The sequence below is a fragment of the Larus michahellis genome, chromosome Z (assembly GCF_964199755.1).
Source record: "Larus michahellis chromosome Z, bLarMic1.1, whole genome shotgun sequence".
In the NCBI taxonomy this organism is placed as follows: domain Eukaryota; kingdom Metazoa; phylum Chordata; class Aves; order Charadriiformes; family Laridae; genus Larus; species Larus michahellis.
The window spans coordinates 400,462-423,630 of record NC_133930.1 but is presented as its reverse complement, the minus strand read 5'-3'; the positions used below and the strand labels follow the sequence as shown (position 1 = coordinate 423,630).

Genomic DNA, 23,169 nt, shown 5'->3' with positions numbered 1-23,169 from the left:
CCTTTCTGCCAAGAAAGCACATACACAGCAAAATTGGTCATGACGGATGTGTAGGGAAATCCAGAAGTCTGAATAAAAGGCTGAACAGCTGTTGATGCGGAAAAGAAACAGAAAAAGTAGGACATCTCTTTGAGCAAAAGAAAAAAGTAGGATAAATAGATTAGTGAAGAGGAGAAAAGAAGAAATGATAATAGAGACAATAAAGGCTCTGTGATTTGAGTGGTTCAGAGTGTCTGCAACATAAAGCAATATTAATGAACAATTGGCCAGCTAATTATACTCTCTTTAATCTGCTTGATATTGTATGCCATAGCAGAGTTTACCAAGCCTACCTCACTTGCTTCTCAGTATTAGCGGAAATAGTTCCCAGCTACAGTTACACTTCGCTTTAGAAATCCCTTCGCTATAGTTTTGTGAATTACTGGTTTTTGAAGGTGAGCTACGTGAGCAGCAGTACTTCATAGGGAATAATTCTGAAAGGAAGCAAGATAGGTGTTTGCTAGTGCACAAGGAGTGAGTTTAAATAAAATAGGCACTTCTGTGGGGAAGATGACAGAATTCATGTGTTGTGAGCATGATGTCTTGCGTTCATGGCCGCTAACTTTGAGCATCGAGCTGATTGAGAAATTCAGTTATTGGAGGCTGTGGTCCATCACGGATAGAGCTGTGAGCAGATGGGAAAAGCTGTTAGTCTGCCTGACCGCACCTCTTCAGTGGCGGGGGGACACGAAGGCAGCTGCCCTTCTGTGTTGGTGCTCCAAGTCAGCTCCAACGAAACTTGACCGAGGTTCTCAATCTTAGATCTTCGCCACTCTGCGCATCTGAAAGAAAAAAAATGCATTTCTGTGACCCTTAATTGGACCACATTGGATCCCACAATGATGGATCTGGTACTTTCCATTTAACTGTGTTTCACAAGGTTTTGTGAAGTTTCGTAACTCTTTAGTCATTTTCTTCACATGGTCACAAAAAAGGTTGTTGATGTTTTCTGTCTCTCCACTGTATTGATTTATCATCATTTTTCTATAGTATAAACATGGAATTTCAAGGTCACACCCCACCGATATTCCTGGTTGTATGATACAAGTAGCTGTGGGTAGGTTGTGTGTCAGTTGACAAACACCGTGTGCTGCAGTATGCTGCTGTGCATCTGCCCCAGGGCTGCCCTCTGCCAGGCAAGAAGCAATACTAAATATGAGTCTGAGCAAATGAAGAATTTTTGCGCCTCTGTGAAAGTTCCAAGTAGTAAAGTGCAGCTGTTTGTGCTTTGGAGCCACCAGCCTCTTCCTTGGAACAATTCTCCTGTTGTAAACCTGCCTTCATTTTGCTCTCTGATTTGACCAAGTTAGCCTCTCATCTAAAATTTTTCAACTTTGAATGTCATTGTTTTCTAAATTCTGTACCTCATACACAAAAATACGGAACTTGAATAAAGTTTACTCTGTTAGATAGGAGGGACAGTGACTCCTTGGTGAATGCTTCTGTGCAGTCTCAAACATACTCACAGTGTGAAAAATGCCTTAGCCTCTGTGCTCCATACCAGTGGCACTATGTATTTAATTTGACAGGGGCAGCAGGCATAACAGCTTTGAGGGCAAAAAGTATTACCAAAAAGCACTTGGTAAAAATTTTTAGAGCCGTTAGAGTATTAATGGAAAGAATAATGGTAGGATGATGGTACAATGCTAAGATCTTGAAACATCCAAGAATTTCAAGCACAGTTTAGTAAACCATTCTTGGAGAGGCTTCTAGGCCCGAGTAGGATGCATTGGGAAATTGAGGAGCTCCTCAGCTAGTAAGAGTTGTGCCTGTGTTTGTGTTCTATACTGTTTGCTGGAGCGTTGCATGTAGTCTGTGTGCTTTTCTTCTGCTTCATAAACCAAACGTTTCTTTGCTGGTTTTCTTTGCCACATTTTCCAAACCTGACACCAAGAGAGAATGTTACTTTTTTCCACCATTTTCTGGCTCCGTAGCTCAGGTGAGGAAGGCTGGAGGCCTTTGAGCAGAGGGCAGGCTCGCCCCTCGGCTGCCGGTTGCAGCCCAGCAGGCCACTGGCCACCTTTGCGTCCCAGCAAGGACGTGCTGCTGGGCCACACTCGGCCTGGTGTGCACAGGTCCCCCAGCCCTGCTCTGCAGGGCAGCTTCCCAGCTGCTCAGCCCCGGGCCTTGCCTGGGCGACGGGGTTGTTACTCCTCAGGCCAGGACGTGGCGTTTCCCTTTCAACTCCACGAGATTCCTCTTGGCCTGTTTCTCCAGCCTGTCCGGGTTCCTCGGAATGGCAGCACAAGGCTCTCCTAGGTTCGCATCACCTGCACACTTGCTGAGGGTGCATTCTCTCTATCAGCCAGGTCACTAATTACGATGTTAAACACTCCAGGACCCAGTATCGATGCCTAGGGTGTTCCACTATTGACTGGCCTCCAGCTGGTGGATGGCTCAGAAATTTTGGCTGCTAGAAATGTCCCAGGGAAATTAAAAAGATTTGACTTGCACGGAATGGGTTATAGCATTATGTCCTACTCATGCTGCTAAAATGTATAGATACCTTGACTTAAAGTACAGTCATCAATTAAGTTAGGTTTATATGCAAGATTGTACTTTGTGTAACCTGAAGCTACTTCATTTAACTCTGTCAAGAAAAAAGGGTTTAAGCAAGAGTTCTTTGGAAAACTTGCTCTTAGAGTGCTGCCCTTTTCTTAAATGTGACAAAGCCAATGTGAAGTAAACAGGTTGAGACTGGCTTGTTACACAGTTTTGCAAATTAACTATCAAAATGCAATGCCGTTACCTGCAGTCTGGTGATTTTGAATAGATGAACTGGGCTGGACAAGTTAGAGATTTCCGCAGTTCTGTGCTGCTCTCCTGACTGCAGCTAACTATTACGGAAATACTCGTTTAGCATTGGGTGCTGAAGTTACTGCTCTAGGTTGGAGAGGTCAGGGGTTTCTGTTAAGTCATAGAGCAGATTGTTGTGCAGAATTGCCCCAGCAGCTTACAGTTCTTACTGTTCCTTCTGCATTAGTACCTGCTGAAAGACAGAGAGACATTTGTCCCATCTTTTTTCAACTATGGAAACTTACGTTAAAAGAAAAAATACAGCTAAACATCCCTAACAGGTGAAGTGTATTCCATAATACAGCTGTGGTTCTTCAGCTGAACTCCTGGTGGCAAATACTTCACCTTTTGCCACTGACTTCAAATCAGTACGTAAATCAGGCTGTTGGAACTTACTGGTAAGGGCTCCATTTTTTGCTGTATTTTTTGTCTTCCATTTGGCAATTACAGATGAGTTTCTGTCATCAAGAACATACAACTCTCTCAGCATTATGGCCGCTGTGTTGGGATCCCCCATCCCAATTTTAATGAGAAGCTGTAAACTTATGGCTTCACTTGTTCGTTTTAATTTGTCGCTAGTGTGATTTCAGCTCCTGGGATGCAAGTGAAATCATCTCATCCGCAGTATTTTGGGTACTTTGGAACTTTGTGGTGCTTACTTGATTATCACATCGTGAATCTGTAGTCCATTTCAGTGTCATCTGCTCACTGTGCTTTGCTCTTCTTTCTTGAAGAGTTGTAATGAAAATTCATGAGAAGATTATTTCATTTTTGTTCTGAAATATTTTTTTAGGCAATAATTCCTTCGTGTCGTATAGAACAAGGGGCAGAAACTGTCCTAACACATTTAATTTGTTCTAGACTTTCTACCCATTCTTTCACTTATGCACATTGATTCTGTTCCTATTTTCCACACCCTCTCACAACTCGGGCCCGATTTGAGCATCTCTCAGGCATCACCTCTATCCTCCTGCCAAGACTTCTCCTTTCCTTATTCCCCTTTTGGTCTGTCCAATATCAGAAGAAACATGGATTCTCATCTTTCCAGAGGCTGTTCCTAATGCAGCACTACTAATAATAGCAGGTATTCACTCTTGCCATACGTCACAGATACAGCCTTTTATAACTGTGACCCATGGTAGAGCGAGGAAATAGAAGTCTGTTTCCAGCACTCCTGTGTCACACATTTAATTATAAGAGGCATCTAAATAGGAAGCCATTTTATTATAACGAATGGAATAAATCTTTAACTTGCTGTCTTCTCCCTGGCACTGTCCAGAGTTTTTTTGGATGTTAGTCATGTTTCAGGAATGCATTAGATCTTGGCATAGGTGGCCAGTGTTTTTCAGTATGTTTAAATAAGCAGTGGCAACGCAAGAGAAATATTTTAGAATTTAAATAATTTATGCTTATGTACTGCGGCTTGCTTAGTCTGTTTAAGGATTGGTTGTCCACGCTTGCTGCCTTGGTTGTCCACGCTTGCTAGGTAATAGGCTTTTTTCAGTCAGCCGTGATTGGAGCGCTACTGCCTTATCTCTGACATTGCAACTTAAACACATTGTCTTTTATTTCTGGTTGGATTCGTGAAGGGCCTCTGTCTGCACGTGACACGTTTTGGTCTTGTCAAAGATCATTGGTCTTGAGCAAGCGTGCACCAGTGTAGGTAATGTCCTGGGAACCAGCTGGGCAGTGGTTCGTCCTTAACTGTCCTTAATGGATGGAAATGATACCAGAGGGTTTACAGTAGTTAACTCTTAAGGTAAAAGTCTTAACACGTGATAGATGTGGTTGAAGGAGAATAAATTCCTTCTGCTGTGCAGCAGTATTCTAGGGGGTATCATTAATTCCTACAGGATAAGCCATACAAATCTATTGGAGTCTGTTAATGTACCTGAAGTACCCTGTTTTTTCTTTACCGTTTCCAAGTGGTTACAAAGCATTGTCAGTGACAAATTTGCAGAAGTTAGCCCGTAATGGGGAGGCGCTCTGCGCATCAGCGTGTCCCCACCACAGCCTGGTCCGGGCCTTGAGAAAGAAAGTAGTCTGGAAACGAAAATGTAACTCAGACTATTCTTGCATTACGTTTCTGTGAACGCTGTTAAAGGAACAGTAAGTATTTATTTATTTTTGTACAAATGAATAACGGAACATAATTGTTTAGGAAATAAACTAGTCTTTGTATTCTGCTCTACCTTCCCTTTGAGATTTGCAATAGGAAAAACACTACCACCAGAATTTATTCTGTTTTATTCCGTGGTTAAATTGTATGCCTTACAGTTGAACACAAACACTAAATACCTTTAGATTACTGTTAGGTAGGAAATACTGTCCCAAATCAGAATTTCACGTGGAGCCTCTATCAGCAGAACTATTTGTAAAAATGAATTTAAAAACAGAAAATACCAAGTCCAAAAAAAATTATACATTTAACAACAAAATTTAAGTTTGCAGTGTAAAATATTTTTTCTAAAATATTTTCCTTTCTAGAAAGAATTACTGAAACATCTTTTTTTTTTTTTTTTTTATAAATATCTTGAGTGTATTATGTCACAAAAAGAAATAGTGAAAAAAATAGATTGGAAAAAAAAATAATCTAGCATTCAGACATATTGGTTAAAAAATGGAAGATACATACCTACCCAAAGAATCTGGAGAAGCAACTCAATAATTCATGTGTGCTCTCAAGTCACCTGTTATTCGTTAGGAAAGAGACTTACTAAAAGACTGTTATCCTGAATGTCATGAACAACATGTTGGATCAGGCATTAAAAAAAGAAATCCAAAATTTAGGATGAAAGTAACTTTACCAAACTTCAGCTACCTAGAGATTACCCATTTTGTGACCTTACGTGAAGGGTCTGCTTTTGGTCAGTAGAACAAAACACCCCCGGTTTGTTTTGGGCACCTGCCTGAGTGTAGGGGTGACCCCAAGCCTTTGGGCTCATGAGCAGCTTCTACAGGAACAGAAAGTTTGCAGTAGTTATTTAGGAGTTTAATTTTCCAGTTGCATCCTTAGAGTACCGGGGAAGTTGGTAACTCTTTTTTGTTGGAATAGCCAATTTGCAACCTGCTTATGAATGATGAGTATCCCCTCGTTGTGATCACCATACATGCTAGAACTAGGAGTACAAGCCAAATGATTTGTGCCTTTTGTGTATCATCGGTTTTGGTCCCTCTGGCAGTTCTGCTGTCCTGGCTGGCGCAGCGGGGAGGCTGCCTGGCTGGCTGCTTTGTTGGGTGTGTTTAGCAGTAAATGGGGAGCGGAGCGGTGTGTTAAGCACAGGGATGTGGGTGGATGGGATGGGTTGGGATGGCTGGCGTGCCCAGAAGGGGGGCTCTGTGCTGAGCACAGGGGTGCAGGTGGATGGGACGGGCTGGCTGACGTGCCCAGAAGGGGGGCTCTGTGCTGAGCACAGGGGTGCGGGTGAATGCGACGGGTTGGCTGGTGTGCCCAGAAACGGGGCTCTGTGCTGAGCACAGGGGTGCAGGTGGATGGGATGACGTGCCCAGAAAGGGGGCTCTGTGCTGAGCACAGGGATGGGGGTGGATGGGACGGGTTGGCTGGTGTGCCCAGAAGCGGGGCTGTGGCGTGTTTCGTGCCAGAGTGCAGAGCAGTGCTTAGCAATGCTTAGCGTTTCCTGCAAAGGGCAGCAAGGGGGAAGGAAAGCTTTATTTATGTGTTTATGAAAGATGCAGTCAAATTGTACATACTGAAGGTACTACCTAAAAAGCTTTTAGTCAGTTACAGGTTTGAGCTATCACTGCCCAGTTTACACTTCTGCCTTCTCCCCAGCTGGCATGAGGCACAACGATGGCGGGTTTGAAGCTGCCAGAAAAGAGAAAAGTGCAGTATGGAGTTCTGCAAGATACAAGGTGCTGAGGGTGCCTTTTTTGTGAACGCATATCTAACACAGATGAGGTAGTGAGATTTGGGAAATCTGGGGAGGATGTCAATAAGGGGTCTCGGTATTTGGCGAGGCTGGAAGCAGACAGGGTATCTGTGATTTGCTGTTGAACTGGCTCCCTGGGAAGGCAGCGCTGCTAATGAGAAAAACATTTTCCAGCACAATCCTTTCCAAGTACGAAAGCGGTTAGTAAGGACTGATGTAACTACTGCTTCATGTTGGTTGTGCTTTTAGGAACACTTAAGTTTAGAGTTATGACTATTTACCTATTTTGTCAGTGTTTGGAATACAATTTAAAATACCACTCTTTAAATAAAAGTTCTAATAATTCTAGTAGTAACAGACTATAATTAGTTCTAATCTAATGATTTCTAATCTGATCATTTTAGTGTTAACTATTCCTCCCCTTGCTTTTAGTTCCTTCTTCGTCATGTCTTAAGTGCAGAGCTAAAGCAGGAGTTCTGTATGTGAAGAAGCTTAGCCTTACTTTTGTAATAATGCAATTTTCATAAAAGCTGGGTACGGGAGTAATTTTACAAGGAAGAAGGTGTTTCGTTTGGTCTAAAATGCAGAATCAGTGATAGTTGTTCTTTATTTTAAGCTATTTTTATTATGATTGTGGAAGGAAGGAGAGACTGTACGTAGTTAGACAAATCAGCTAATTAAACTGGTATATGAGGTTTCCTCCTTAACTGAAGCCAGAGTTTAAGGTTCTGTTGTACAAATCTTATCACTGTAGTGTTATTCATGCAAATGAGATCAGGGAGTTGATATGCCTTAGGTGTAGAAAGACATCTGTCATGGCTAATAATATTTTAAGATTATAGTCAAAAGCAGTTAAAGATAAATGTGCTTTGTTTCCATTAATAAAATCATGTTTTGCTGCTAGTTTTCAACAAAAAAAAACCCAAACCCAAATGCCAAACTTATATGAACACAAATCCTCTTTTGTTTTTTGGGGTCCCTTCCATTTCTAAAGCCTTCAGTAAAAGCAAAGTTCCGTGGTTTCCCCAGTCAGCTACGTTATTACAAATCGAAGGGCTCTGGGAGTTGAGACTCTCAAAAGAAGGAAACTGGAGAAGTAATTGTATTTGTGTGGAGAAGGGAACGTATGTGTCTTAGTTTGTTGTTGCTTCTGTTGTTTTCTTTAAGCGTGTTCCCCTGTTGAGGGCAAACTGAGTGATTTTTATTGTGTTACCTGTAAAAATATTTTTAATGCAACAATGGTTTCCTATATTAGAGTAATTGCTTTTATCAAATGAATGCTGGTTTTGTTCATGAAGTAACAAGACCGGGACTTTGCTACGTTGTTATACCACTGTAATGTGTTTCTGTGTTTGCTAATTAAGGGCGGGGGGGGAAATGAGTTTTCTCTATCAAGGTAAAATGTGTGATTTTATGTAGTTTTATCTAAAGGCAGCAGGTATTTTCTGCTGTTGTGTTGGTATTTTTCTTTTTGGTATGTGCAGCTCTCTCCTATTTATGTTGTGACAATTTGGTGCTATATAAGTGGGACAGCCTTTAACTCTTGGAATGGCTTCCCTGGCACTCAGCAGGGATGGTACATCATAGCTCAAGAGCAGGGCTTAAGTGATACATAAGTAAAATTTCCTTAATTCTTGCTTAATTTTACACTTTGTGCTCTAACAATGTGGCTGCTGAATTTGCTCACTGCTGGTAACCACCTCTCTACAGTCTTGTGGTTTTCTTTGCCAGGTTGTGTTATTTTGCCAGTTTCTTCCCGCTTAAACTGTGCCATTAGCTTTTGGCTTTTAGAAAATAGCAGCTTAAAGCTTGGCTGTATGTCCCCAAAGCCTCGTGCACTTCTGCACCTTGAGGGGCTGATGTACGCTGACATACTGATCGTTCTTTGCAACTAAGGCTGCCAGTGTTAAAATTGTCCCATAATGATAATAGCCCCGCAGCCTTGTTTGGTTGGGTGACGGGGCACGTGGCTGCAGCCACTGTGGGACTGTCTTTCTCCTGGCCAGGAGCTCCTGGCGTTAGGCACGAGAGAAAGATGAGGAGCTAAACAACAGAAAATGAAGATTTGACCTTCAGGCACCCACAGGACATGAGATCTGAGTTTATAATACAAAACGTCTTGTATTTTTTGTTGTCTAACTCTGTTTGCAGCTTGAAGGTCTTGCATTCGCGTGCCTCCAGTACAACCCAGTTAGAGTTGGTGAGGACAATGCAGAAGTGTGCAACAGCCACGATTCTGCAGTCTTTTCATGCATTTACCTCTCCATTCCATACATTTGTGATGGAGCGCTGCTGGGAGAGGGTGATCTCAGAACAGCTTCCTCATCACCTACAGGGATCGTGTCACCCAGTTCTGAAATCAAGCGATATCTGGGTTGGAATGTGGCATCTGTTTAAGCAGTGCACAGGAATAGTACACAACAATTTTTAGGTCAGGAAGCCAGGAACATCATGATCAACTGAAAATGCCAAGGGAATCGTAGGTGGGTGGAGTGTTATTACCCAATCTGGTATTTGGCAAGGGAACCAAAACATCTCTGAAAACTTCTGTGGATTGTTGGTAACCACAGCTGATCAGGACTCACCTCCAGGTCGCAGGGGAGTGTCAGCATCCAGCAATACAGATTCTCTTGTATCTTTTAAATGTCTTCCTTTTTGCATCTCCCCTGTCACTCTGTCCACTACTTCCGTTTCACCCACAGGTGACGATATGACGTCACTCCAGTGGTTGGCAGGTGTTGCTGGTTCCCGGGCCCGGGTGACCACCAGCACGTTTGCACACAACAAGAGCGTTCAGTCGGAACCCATTGGTGATTGTTCCCAACACACGTCTGTCCTACCCCTCCTGCTCTGGCTCCAACTCTCTGCTCCACCATCCATCCTCCTCAGTTATGCCAGGGAATTTCTTAATAGGGTCACGTAGCGAACTAGATCAGGCAGTGAATGTTCTGGTTTTAAAGCCAGCTTAATTTCTTGATCTAGTTCATGCAAGCACAATGGGAGGTGCAAGATAGTACAGTGCCAGGGAGTGTGGGATCAGGAGTGAGTTGGTCTGCTTGTGTCCCTGAACGCTGATGGTAATGATTGTAAATGGGAATTTCATTGCATGGACTGGAACTCTTACATCAGTCAATCTTTTATCTAAGTTGTTTTCTTATGTTTACTTAGTAAATGACTGGATGCAGCTGTTGATGTGTACTTCCAATATCTAGTGAATTCCTGAGTCACACAGTTTCACAATCACATCGCTGTATTGGTACCATAACAACGTGTGGGTGTTTGAGGTACCACATCGCAGGTGATGGCTTGGAAACTACGCAAAGTATCCTGGCTGTTGACTTTTTAGATTCCTGTCACTGATGTGAATTCATTGACCTGGAAAGAAGGTCTTAAGATACGCAGAGTGAGTTGTGCATTTGGCATAACTAAGTATGTATTTATGAAGTTTTGCTGCAGAGCCAAAATGCTTTTTTTTACTGCTGTTCGGACACTGTAAAATTTTCAGGCATTTTCAGAAGTTTGTGCTGCGTTATTTGTGATCAGTTTTACTAATGTGGTATATTGTTCTGTTTCTAAAAACAGGAAGGTTTTCAAAAGTACAAGGCTATTGAGACAGTTGTCGATGACGGAGGTGCATCTTAGGGATCTGAAGATGCAACACAGGATTTCACCACTTTGACCTGTTACTAAATTGCAGCATTACAGTCTGCTTGGGAGGAGAATTTGTGAATTAGGAATGTTTGTTTGTGTACACATATGGGGTTTTTAAATAGTATTTTTCTGTTGATTAGGATTTTTTTGCTTTTCAAGTCCTCTAAGACATATCTATTGTGTGATAATGTGTTAATGCTGCTCTCAGAACTTACAAGGAGATATATATGTGAATAATCATTATGAAGATGGAAGATGAAAATAAAAACATAAACCAGAAAGGTATGTGTGAAAATTCAGCAGGAAAGTGTATTTAAAAAGCTGCTAACAGGGAAGTTATCTACTCGAGGCTGCCTGACATGCTTGAGTTCAGCAGTAAAGTTTTCGGGAGGTGTTGAGTGCCTGGGGCTGGGAGCCTCTGCGTGAGCCCAGGTGGCAGGAGAGAACGGCAGCTGCAGGCGGGCCTCTCTCGACGCACTGTGCCTCCAGCTGCTCAGACGGCACCGTACCGTCTTACCCAAACTAAAGCAATTCAAAGAGAGCATTGGTTTCTACTTGGTGGTCAGAGAATCACTGAATGGGTGAGGCGGGAAGGGACCTCTGGAGATTGTCTCATCCACCCCTGCTCAGATCTGGGTCAAACAGAGCAGGTGGCTCAGGGCCTTGTCCGCTTGCGTTTTGAGTATCTCCAGTGGTGGGAAATCCAGTGTCTTCAGGCAGCCTGTTCCAGTCTTGGACCAGTCTCACAGTAAAGAAGTTTTGTCTTCTCTTTAAATGGAATTCCCTGTGTTTCAATTTCTGCCTATTTCTGCTTATCCTGTCGCTGGGTGCTGCCAAGTCTGGCTTAATCGTCTTCACTCCCCTCAGCCAGGTATTTATACAGCTAAAAGCAACCAGTTGATGACCTGCAAGACCTGCCCACTCCTCCTGCAGGTCCTTCGCATCGGTCATGCAGCCTTTTGGTGAAAGTCCTGACTGACCTGTTTTGTATCTCTGTTATTTTCTGAACTTCTGGTTTGTATTTAGGCTGGAATAAAGCTAAGCGGACTTAAGCTGCCTGAAGTCATTCCTTATATGTGCTCAGCTGTTACTCAGATCTTGTCTTACTTTGCAATGGTTACTGTTTTATCTTATAGTGAATACTCTAGTTAGGCATACTAAAAGAATTAAGATTAAATAATAGGTGCACATCTGACGTAATAGTTATCTTTTATTCCAGAACTGGAATAAGCAGGTACTCCTGCAAGAACATGTCTTACAGGAAAATCTAAGGGAAGACTTTCATTGATACGTGCTCATCTAGAATCTCACACGTCCTGAGTAGTGTTCCAGTTTTACTTGGCATTTCCTTCTCCAAAGAGCTGCTTTGTCTGTGTGACACTTTTTTCAGACAAATCAGTATGTCTGTCCTTCTTGGAAGCTTATTAGAACCCTTCTTGAAGCATTGTCTTTCTGAATTTGAGATTATTCTCTAATTTTATTTAAAAATTAGCTACAACAGCTTAACTGTTAACTATAGACTCTTTCCCTTCTGGAAAATAACAAACTTAAATGTTCGAAATTAAGATCAATACAATGCTTTATTCATAGTTTTTCTTTGTAAATGTGACTCCGGTTGTGTGTCAGTGCCAAGTGAAATGGAGGTGCATGTGTACCACCCGAAGTTTCAGTGATGTTTTCATGGTTTGTACCTAGATGTTGATGGCTGCTTGTCTTTCTATACTTTCTACTAGACTGAGGGCTTTTCAGGTGGTGTAACTTTATCCCAGGCCTTTCTTACTGGCTTTACAGTTTGGGTATAGATCAAGTTGCAGACTAATTTTTACATGCATTTGGCTTGCGAGTGTCACGTTGTCATCTAAATCTCACATGCTGAACAGTTGTTTCACATTGTAAGTTATTTGGCACAAGTTAGAATTTTGAAGTAGTTCTGTTGTTTTATAAAGCTTTCCAAGTCACTGACTAGTAATAACACTTAATACTAATGAGGTGTTTTCTCATGCCATTGCCTTTAATGATAGCTATCTTCTAATTTTGATCTTTAATGATAACCATAGGTAGAATCCAAACTCTACTACATCGTAAAATTACACATACATTTACTCTAAGTCTATTTTAAACTATCTAAACTAACTAGTATCTTCTTTCTTCCAGCAATTATGGTTCTTGTCCTTATCCTCCTCAATTGCACTTATCTCCTTTTCAAAATTCAAAGGAAAATCAGGTGGCTGAACCATGCCACTCTGGCTGCTGTCAGTGTAATGGTTCCTTTACACAGAGTCCGTGTGAGCTGTGCCAAAGAGGAAGCAATTTGTTAACCCTGAAGTTTCCTGATGGTTTTTGGGAGGCGGAATGGGAGGGAATATAGAAGGCATCAAGGAAGAAGTGAATCATTCTTTAATTGTTGGTTCTTCTGAGCTTCTACTACCGTCTGTGCTGGCTGGCTGAGATACGCACCACGGCCGAGTGGTTGATAGCGAAATCCTTCCTCCTGTTGGCTCTCCCCATGCAGCTTCAGTCCTCCTTGCAATGGGGCGGCATACCTATCTGCAATCTTTTGGGTTTGCAGTTGATTTGTGTGAGTTTGGGGCTAGAATGGGTGGTTAATCTATTTCTGCTCAAGGCTTCTGGGAACTCTGAGGGCCTGTGTTGAGTGGTTCTTCTATGACGTTTTATTAACTTTGCTCCTGACCGTTTCAGCAGCCACTTGATTTACTGACTTTTTGGTATTGTTTATGGAGGTGAATGATATTCACCGATCGCTTTAACTTGCAGATTGAGCCGAAACATTTAACATTAGATTATATTTTAATGTAGAACTGACTCATTTGAGCATTAAAGCAGGAGTGTCTCCCTTTATTTCCCTTATGTTGGACATTGCTTAAAACAAATGTATTGTACTGGAAGGGTTCCATGAACCTCACCAGGTAAAGCAGCCTTTTTCCCATTGTAATTCGCTGATAGCTGAGGTTTTGTCTACCCTTTGGTGATAGTGACCAGGTTTCATTGCCATGTCTGCATTGATGTAACGGGTAACTGTCACACACTCAAGAAAATTCAGCGTACAGAATACCTAACGTGCCTGATGCATTTGAGCACACGAAAGAGAAATGAAAGGATTCTTGCATTAGGACTGCTTTTGTACAAGATCAGTACGTAAATAAACTAGATGGTTGGACAGATTTGGGTTTCGTAAATAGACAAGATGTATTTACGTCTCTGCCAAAAAATAGAAGTGATTACCTTTCATTTTGAGAGAGCTAGCAGGAAAATAGGACAGCATTTGAAGTAGTGAGATTTTACATCCTTGGTAAAACTGAATAAGTACCAGTTTTTAAAAATAATGCTCATTTACTAACTCAATAGCTGTGAGCTTTTTTGTTACTTTCAAATATTGTCATTCTAAAATGGGCTTTTGTCCTCCTTCAATTCCAAATTAAAGTGGATGGTGAGGAATACTTGTCAGTTTGTGATGTGGTGCGCAAAATAAACCCAAAACTTTCTGGGAGTCTGTTCTTTACCAAGCAGATTGGTTCAGCTTTTCACTGACTTTCTCCTCTTCAGAAGTAAATGTACGAAACCAACCAACCAAGCCCCATCTGGCAAGTGGTCGTTTGGAACAGAGGATGCTGTAACTTCTAAAAATTGCTCTGGAGTGTTAAAGACTAAATAGGAAATTTTGAGATAGCTTTTGTTATACTTTGTCTTAGAATTCGCAGCAAGACCGTTTATAAAGCATCTAAGCTGTGCTTCCACCCCGCGCTGCTGAGCACGTTTCCTGTCTGACCTGGCCCGCGCCTCACAGGTAGCACAGAGTGAATACCGAGAGCACGGTGACATTTCGGCAGGGGTCGGCCCCTCCAAAAGGCAGCGCATGCTGGCGGTTTTATTGTCCCTTTGTGGTCTTTGCCAAGCCATGTCACTTGTGCAGGGCCTTACTTGGGCGTTTCCTGGTCCTCCAGGGATGCGGCTGCTGGCGTTACACAGCCCGGGGGCTGCTGGGGCCTTCCACCGAGGAGGCCATATGTTGAGTGACTATTTCTGACACCTCCAGCTGGTCATTCAGATTTTCTCATAAACCTGAACAATAAAACTGGCGGTAAAGATTTTGCTGGCAGCTGCAGGCTCTCGCCAGTGAACTAACTTTTCATTCTGTTTATTGCTTAAAAACATTAAATAACTGCTTGCCTTCATATGTTACATAATGACCTATATAAAATAAAGGTTATAGTGATACATACATAGAAGCATCATTTTCTAGCCAACAGCTCTGAAAAGTAGTTCAGTAATTCTGATTGGTAAAATGTGTTTCAAGTTGTAGGTTGGTAGGCATCTGCATCCCGTGCCTTTGCTGTTAAGAGTGGATTACTCGCTATTGGAGGGGGGAGGTCGGACTTGAGCGGGAATTAGCAGTGTAATATGCAACCAAACAGGCAAGCTTGTGGATCGGAGAGCCCTTGTTATTTTTGTGACAAGGAGGTTTGAGGAAGAGACATAGTTATAATGAGAAATGTGAAATATAAGGTACTGGAAATTCAATTTACGATAGGGCAGGAAGAAGGTTGATGCAGGTTGTGAAGTGCGTTTTCTGGAAGCAGGAAGCCCCGAGATGAGAATGCCTAAATACTAGAAATGCGGAGGCCTGCAAGACAAAATTCTTTTCACAGAACAAAAATGTCTTAAAATGCTAAATATCAATGTACTAACCACCCCTAAATAATTTTTCTTATAAACATATGTGTATAGTCAAGCATTGCATAAAGATGAAGTTTTATAAGAAGCGTAGTACTGGTAAAGGTGACCGTCTCCATGCTAGGAGCAGCTGAGGAAGTGAGTTTTTTAAGCTGTCACTGCAGCTCACTGACAGAGCCAGGCTAGAACTAAGGATTTTCCAGTTCCACTCTAATCCACAGACAAACAGATTTTGTTGCTTCAGCTGCTTTTGAGGTTGGGTTTTATTTTTCACTCCTGAAAACTTGGCCTGGGTAGAAGTGAAGACTTTTAACATCAGTCTGGAATTTGCACAGTTCTTACAGCCTTGTTTACCGTTGTGGCTGTGGCCACAGCCAGGCTACAGAGCATCTGGAAGTAGCGGATAAAATCAGTTATTCAGTGTAGATGCAGCAGTTCTCATGATTTCTAGATATGTTAAAATCAGATAAATATGTGGTATACTTGATGGCATGTCTACTACAGAATATATCGGGTGTCTCAGGCTTGGTACTTGTGTGTAAGTCACCTGTGTGTTTGTCTGTTGAGAAAAATACCCCAAGGGAACTTTGTAGACTCATCTCTTTGTCTCCCCACCATCTGCGCTAGCCCATGGTGGGCTGTCCTCCCCATCTCGGGCACAGAGGAGGGACGCTCTTCCCCACATAGATAGTGAAACTGCGCCCATGTCTGGTCAGTCCTGTTTCTAATCAACGTGAAAATTTTCCATGTCCACAAGTTGCGTTTTTTTTGAACTAAAAGCTGCAGGAACAGATCTAGAAATAGGTGTAAATATTTTCTGCTGAGTGGTTGATATTTGAGTAACTGTATTGAAGCAGGAGGTGGAAGGTGCTTGATATTTGCCAATATTAAGGGAGAAATACAGTAATTCTCTAAAAGCAGTGTACGCTACCAGCTTGTTCCAGTGGTTGCTAGGAAGAAGTTTACTAATCAAAATTCTGTGATGAAAGAAATCTGTTAGCTATTTTTACTTAAATTTGGAAAAAACTCAGGCTCCTTGGTGCAGATATTCTTTTTGTGTCGTTCCATGGGCATATAGCACAGCAGTGTGTGTCTGTGCTTTGGGGATCACGGGACTTTATGCTATCTTTGTAGTAGAAACAGAGTTCTTGGGATGTTATCATGTAAAATATGAATTTTAATATTAAACTTAATGCTCTGCTATGAGAAATATGTAAACTTGGCTTTGGAGCAGTAGTATGCACTTCCTGGAATTCTGTGCATAGCGTGGTTATAAATAAGCAGCAGGTTATTTGGGAATCACTAGGGCTGATATCTGGTATCGTAAACAGTATCTGGGAGAAATTGTTTTCCCTGACAGTTGATTTTTGAAGAATGCAGTGTGCTTTTTTTTGAAAATGCATATCTTCCCAATGAATACCAAGAATCCGTCGAGCACAGTGACCAGCTCACAAAGCAAACACACTTATGCTATTTAACTACTTTATACCTCTTTTGTTGCCAAAATTTCCTTTCTTTGACTGTTGAATATCTACATTTGATGTAGATATTCATCATACATTCCTCATACAATGAATCTACATTTCCAATCTAGATCAAAATGCTAGAGTTCATCATGTTTAGGTAAGATACTAAAATGATTGAGGGGCATAAGATGGTCAATATATGGTTTGTCTGGCTTTAAAATAAATTCATTTTAAAGGGAGTTATTTTTACTTGTGGAAACATTATAGATTTGTATTCAGTTAAATAGGCCTTTAAAAATCTTTAGGAAAGTATTCCCTTCATTTTTCAAGCTCAGTGCTTTCTGCTTCATTGTTCTGTTTTATTGACTTACTGTTATCTGATGTATAACGTCATGGTTACAGGGGAATTTGGGATGGAGTAGCTGCAAGAACAGAACCACCCCATTCAGTGGCATGAATTTTAGATTTCGTGTATTTACAGTCTGTATTTTAGGTCTATCTGTTAAACTTTTTGTGAAGTTTTTGTGAAAAGTTAAATAAAATTTCAGAAGAGATCAGAATTATCCTGAAGAAATAGGATCTGTAGATGGTAAAACGGATTATCTTGGGCCTGGCGTGGCAGGCCGGTCCACTGCTGCTGGTGCTCTGATTCCCAGTAGGAACTAGATTTTGATGGGAGTGTGTGATGATTAATTGTCAGTGTGTGAGTACTCTGTCACGTTCCGGGGTACTGTGTAATACCAGTAAGCTAGTGAGACACATGGCATTTTGAGGTAACGTGGTGCTAAAAGGAGTCTCTCCCTGCAGTGCCTGACTATACTGTCTGTGCTTTTTATTGATTTGATTTCTGGGTTGCCCTCTGTTACTTACCAGCAGGGAAGATCAGCTGGTCCGTATGTATGTGGTTGGTTTGCACAGGGATGTGTTGAAGTTGCATGGATAGTAACAGCCACATTTTAAAGAAAAATCACCCCTGAGATTTAGACTAATTGACAATAAAAGGTACCAGTGCAACTCTGATTTTCAGGTGGCACTGTTAATCATAAAGATTGTTAAATGCTGAAGTCGTTTTGAGGTGTCTCTAAGTGGTAAAGATAACACCTGAGCAGTGCTTTAAAGTTATAATTTATTTAAAGCAATCACATTCCATTCAGTACGAAAATATTTTCATCTAGAAATGTTTTATCTAGTGTAATTGACTGTATCGAGCGTTTGGCAGAATACTGATGAGAGCTGTTTCTTTCTAGGCTTTATTGAGCTGTCAAGTGAGTGATAACAGCACACGTGTTCCTTGGTTTGTCCACCTCTGCTAGTATTTCATGTTCCTTTTCTTCTGCCTGTCCTTGTAAGTGGCTTGCTAGAAGTGCCCTGAGATATCCTGTGTGAATTTTTATGCTCTTCAGAGTGGTTGGTGTGAATGGGTGATTAGGCCACTGCATGCCGCCCAGTCCGAGCATCTTCAACAACCACTGACTATTGCAAAGATCAGAGAGATCTTTGAATTTCTAGACCCTCTTTATCCTGTCATATTCATAGATGCAAAATGGGTATGGAATATAGTCGGTGGAGGTATGAATAATGGTTCAAATAGCCAGTAATAAAGGTATAGTCGGGTGGAGACCAGGTCACGCTGTCATGCTGTCAGTTTGTCGGTGGTTACCTGCGTGGGAGATGGTGTCTTTGGCTTGTTCACTCTGAGAGAAGGTGGTGGTCAAAGAGATAGTGAAGAAGATGCAGAAAAGCAGTGTTTATCACTTCTGTATGGACGTAACTGTGCATAAGTGAATCTGTGATGGCGCTATGTGGCCCAAATGTGATATAACCACATCCACATGCTAACTTAAAGTGACGTATGAGTGGTCAAGTCTTCAAGTGGGAAACACAGGATTACTGAAAAGGCTGCTTATAAGGGTTTGTAACTGTTCCTGAGAAAGTAAGCGTGCGGAATTAATGGAACGGCATTCTGGAAAAAAAAAAAACCCAAAAGTTTTAATACTTTGGTTTCTGTTTGGGAAAGCAATAAAATAATTTCTTATTTTGGGAAAAAAACGTCACAATTCATACACTTCTGTCTTCACTGTTTGGATATTGGGTTCCCCTCCCTTCCATGTCAGATGTGCATATGAGGTTTTCCTTTAAAAAAAAAGGGAAAAAAAAAAAGAAAGATTTGACACAATCATTTCAATGACGTGGTGAACAGTAATTTCACTCTGCTTTTTAATGCCTGTGGAGCCTAATTCATGGAAAGAGTGGATTATTACTTTGTGCTTTAAATTATTCGTTGGTTGTCAGAGGAAACAGATTTCATCAGTACTTAACATACATTCTGTGGACTAAGAAGCCATTTTGGACTGTCACAGAAAATGCTCTGCTGAAATAGATAAATTACAACAACAGATAATGTGCAATAATAAAGGGGTAGAAACCAGTAATTGTTAAAATAATGGTACTCAACCATCTTCATTTTTTGCATCATTGTGACTGGATTGATGTGTATAACTGTTTGCTTTTCTGATGTAAAATTACTCCTTTTTCTGCCTTTTTTTTCTGTTTGACAGACCAGAGACGACTTCCTGGGTCAAGTGGATGTGCCGCTTAGTCACCTTCCGGTAAGCAGTGCTTTTGTCTCAGCGTGCTTTTTTTTGTCATCACCAGATGTGAAAAACCCAGATGTTATGTAGAATTTATTTCTGTAAGTAGTCCAGGTAAATTTTCTTAAAGCAAGCATTCCCACATAGCATTAGAGGCCTAAAGAAAAACGCTGTGGACAACAAAGCCCCACCATGCACAGGAACTGGAGAGATGGTTCCCTTTGCAGGGACAAGGAAGACAGTTGCTCTCTGGTTTCTGTTACATTTCTCAACATCCAGGATTCACTTCTCATCCTGGTTCCTTCTTAAAATCCTTGTCTGGTCTGAGTCAGTTCATAAACAACATGTGGCCAATAGACCGGTTGTTTCTCACCTTACTGTTGGTGATTATTGTACTATTAATTGTTTTATGCTTGGTATAAGTGTTTTCTGATATTATATAATGTTTTGGATGACTAACATCATCTGGATGTAGTTAATATTTTTAAAACGTTGTACAAGTTAATCTTACTTCCGTGAACTTGGAGGGGTTTTTTGTGTTTGAATGGGTGAGCATGGGAATGGTGGAAGTTACTGAACATCTTGACATCGAAATAAGGTTTTGATTTGAGCGTGACTGCTGCTATTTGTGCCTGAATTTGACTTCTTGCTATTGATGGATGTTATTGTAGGAGGAAAATGGCTTTGTAATGACTTGCACAGTGATGCTTATTTAGATATGTCTGTTATGGTTAATCATGAGTCATAACGCTGTTGTTGGCATATAAACTATAATAGTTGAAAAATACGATGGAACAATCAGAAATGTATTCTGGTGAAAAATGCATCATTCCATTCTCATATGAGCTGTATTGTGTAGCATTATTTTATCCCTACTGGTATGTATATTTCCATTTAAATGTACCCATCTGCCCAGACAGGAGCTAAATAGCCCATACATAACTGTAGAAGTCCTCCAGCGCTAAGCTACATGTGTCCTGCAAACAATGTACTAGGAAATATAAAATGACGAGGGAGATATTCGTGCATGCCTATTTTGCAGTGTCAGGTAGTATTTTAAAGTTCCTTTTTAGTAAATATTGTTTTTAATCATTAAAAATCATCGGCAGGATTTGAGATAGAGCTGTAGACAAGTCACACGCTTTCTGTGAGCTGTTTCGAAGAATTGGCAACTTTTTGTTTTCCTTCCATATTTTGTAGGAAGAGAACAGCTCTCCTCTCACTGGGGACTTAGGTAGAACGTGAGGGCGTGTATCTCTTTCTAGCTCATATTTGAGTGGAACACTAAACTTTTCCAAGTTGTTTTAAAGTCTTCTACTGTCTATATAGAAAATCCAAGATTGTAAAATTTCCTGGATCAGCCACTTAACTGACATTGAAGAATAAAATCCATTATGCTAAAAGGATGCAATTTTGCAGTCCAGAGCTTCCCATTTCCTTCTGGGCTTGCTAGAAAGTGAATGTGATTTCTGTGCAAAATCTTTTCTCGCTCTCCACCTTTGAAGCAAATTTCTTCAGCTCCAGAAGCCACTTTTTTCCCCACAAATTTCCTCTGGGAAAAGTCACAATACGTATCTCAGAAGAGTCGTTCTTTCTGTAGGTGTAAGGCAGTAGTGTCTCCCCAGGGTGCTCACCTACCTGCCTGGGGGTCTCTTCTCATACTCTGCTAGAATTAGGTTTTTATATGCTTTTTAAGGGGTGTACGCTAACTTTGACACTCAGGGAAACGTACTGTGTATCTTTATGTTCTAATTGATATTTTCCTCATTCATCCTTCCAGTACCTTAGTAAGAGACATTGTAGGGTATTTAGTAACACGTTTGCTTTCTCATTCTAGCTGTAGTGCGCATTTGTTTGTCAGAATCTTTGTTTTCTCTAATGCTATGTAATTACTGCCTACAAAATTTGGTTAAATTATACAGCTGCTTATTTTATCTACGTTACGTCCAGTTGAGTACTAAAAAGCAGCACTTCTTAATCATGCATGCTTTGATGTCCTGTTGATTTGGTTAAAATCTACTACTATCTCTCTGGAAAAATGGGAAGTCTGTCTCACAGCTGAAGAGGACACTCAAGGCAGGAAATTCCTCACAGGATAAGAGTTCATTCCGTGAAAAGAAAGTCTGTATGGCATTTGATAGAATGTCTGAGATAATGTGTTAGGATTGATTTTTAAATTCTTTTTTATTGACTTCAAAATATAACAGACAACAAAGCTTTTAATGAATAACAGTCTGGAGTTAGATTATGCTGTGTTTAGAAAGATTTAGTCAAAGGATTGGACTGGAGAAGTATTCCAGTTTGTAGGGCTAGGGCTGGGAAGGGTTTTTCAGATGCACTATTGGGGGGTTTTAGTGGATGGCAGACGGGCACAACATTCTGAGAAGTACCCACTAATTGTGTACTTGTTTTGAGAAAGTTTGGTGTTAATCTGAGGTAATAGATCTCTACTCTTCCTGCAGTGCGTATGATAATGTGCGTACCCGTACTCTTTCAGTGTAACACAGTTCATGCTTCCAGTTTTATCGGCCCAAATCATATGGTTGATTAGAATAAAGTACCCCAAATAATCAAGATATTAAGTATGTATAAGGATTTCTGATTCTTTTATTTACCTTGTCATTTTTAAATTCCTAGTTTTGTACCTATAGCATCTGTTTTCTCACAGACGTGAAGGATATAACTTATTTGATAAGAAAGCTGAAATTCTCAAATAGATTTCCCAATAGAAAGTTTTCAAGATTTAAGGTTTTATGAAACTTATAATTAAATGGAAATCAGAAGATATAATCCATCAGCCTGGTAATATTACTTACGTATATCATAACATTTCAAAGTCTTAATTATTTTTGAAAGTCTCAGCTGCTTTGAAATAAAAATGAAAGCCAACCGAGAAGGAGTTTTATTTCACCACTTTCTAACGTGCAAAAAAAGTAGTGCTTTGAAATGGATGCCACCTCTTCTGACGCTGCTGTTGGGTGACTGGAAAGAGTTGGGATTTGTTTGTTTGGTATTTTCCACCTTTTTCTGAATTGTGGGTGTTGTGTATGCTTAGAAATGAGACTGGGTTCAGCCCGTCACTGATATGTGCAGTGACATCTCGTGGGCTGCTCCTGCAACTGTGTATGTGAACGGCTGACGGTGATACACTGGTAGAGGTCTGCCTGCTGTAACTTCGTTATTTAAATATCTTCTCTAGCATTTCTACCACATCGGTGATGTGAATGTTCTTTATATGTCTCTGGACTTGTGGGCAAGCCCTTTAATTTGCCATTTTCTTAAATGCTTTTAGACTGAAGACCCAACCATGGAAAGGCCATACACGTTTAAGGATTTCCTTCTCAGACCAAGAAGGTGAGGGGCAGGACCTTTGTATTTTAAAACATTTCTTACTGCAAGGTTTGTTATTTGCAACTATTAAAGCGTCGTTGAATGAAATATACTTCTTTGTCTTCTAGCCACAAATCTCGTGTAAAGGGTTTCTTGAGACTGAAGATGGCTTATATGCCTAAAAATGGTGGCCAAGAGGAAGATAGCAATGATCAAAGGGATGATTCTGAGGTAAGGCTTAACGCTTGTGGAACCATTCAAGTTGTTAAGAGATTTAGGTATAATTATAGAAAAAGTAGTACCTTCTAAAGATAAAACCCTGGTAGCAGTGTTAGTAGCAGCGTACTCCCCTCCCCCCAGCTTTTTTTTTTTTTTACTGTAACACGGTGTTTTTTCAACCATTTCAAGTATTTCAAAGTATTGCAGCTGCCACAGTGAGTTCTAAAGTCTGCCCGACTCAGTGTGTGAGCAAGTATAAGTGGAAGTCACGCCAAGTAGAAAAATTCAGAAAGTATAAGCAAGTAATTTATAAACGTAATGGTCCATATTAGGTACATCTTCTTCAGAGGCCATTTCAAAACCAGTGTTATAATGTCTGTCTTTATTTCCTTGGCAGCGTTGACTGCAGAGAATAAAGCTCATGCAAGCACAGCAAGCTTAAAGACTTCCCAGCACTCTATCAGCCGTCATCCATTTTAATAATTAGCTACAATT

The 23,169-nt window shown here is 40.9% G+C and overlaps 1 protein-coding gene across 23 annotated transcripts in view; it reads left to right on the top strand.

The window, feature by feature from the left end:
* The window catches only part of NEDD4L (NEDD4 like E3 ubiquitin protein ligase), a 164,776-nt gene that overhangs the window by 99,287 nt on the left and 42,320 nt on the right, over positions 1-23,169 (top strand). For all 23 annotated transcript variants that reach the window (XM_074570982.1, XM_074570981.1, XM_074570980.1 and 20 more), the window contains 3 exons: positions 19,093-19,143; positions 22,418-22,479; positions 22,584-22,686. In XM_074570982.1, the coding sequence (XP_074427083.1) occupies positions 19,093-19,143; positions 22,418-22,479; positions 22,584-22,686 (216 nt within the window). The remainder of the gene's footprint in view (positions 1-19,092; positions 19,144-22,417; positions 22,480-22,583; positions 22,687-23,169) is intronic.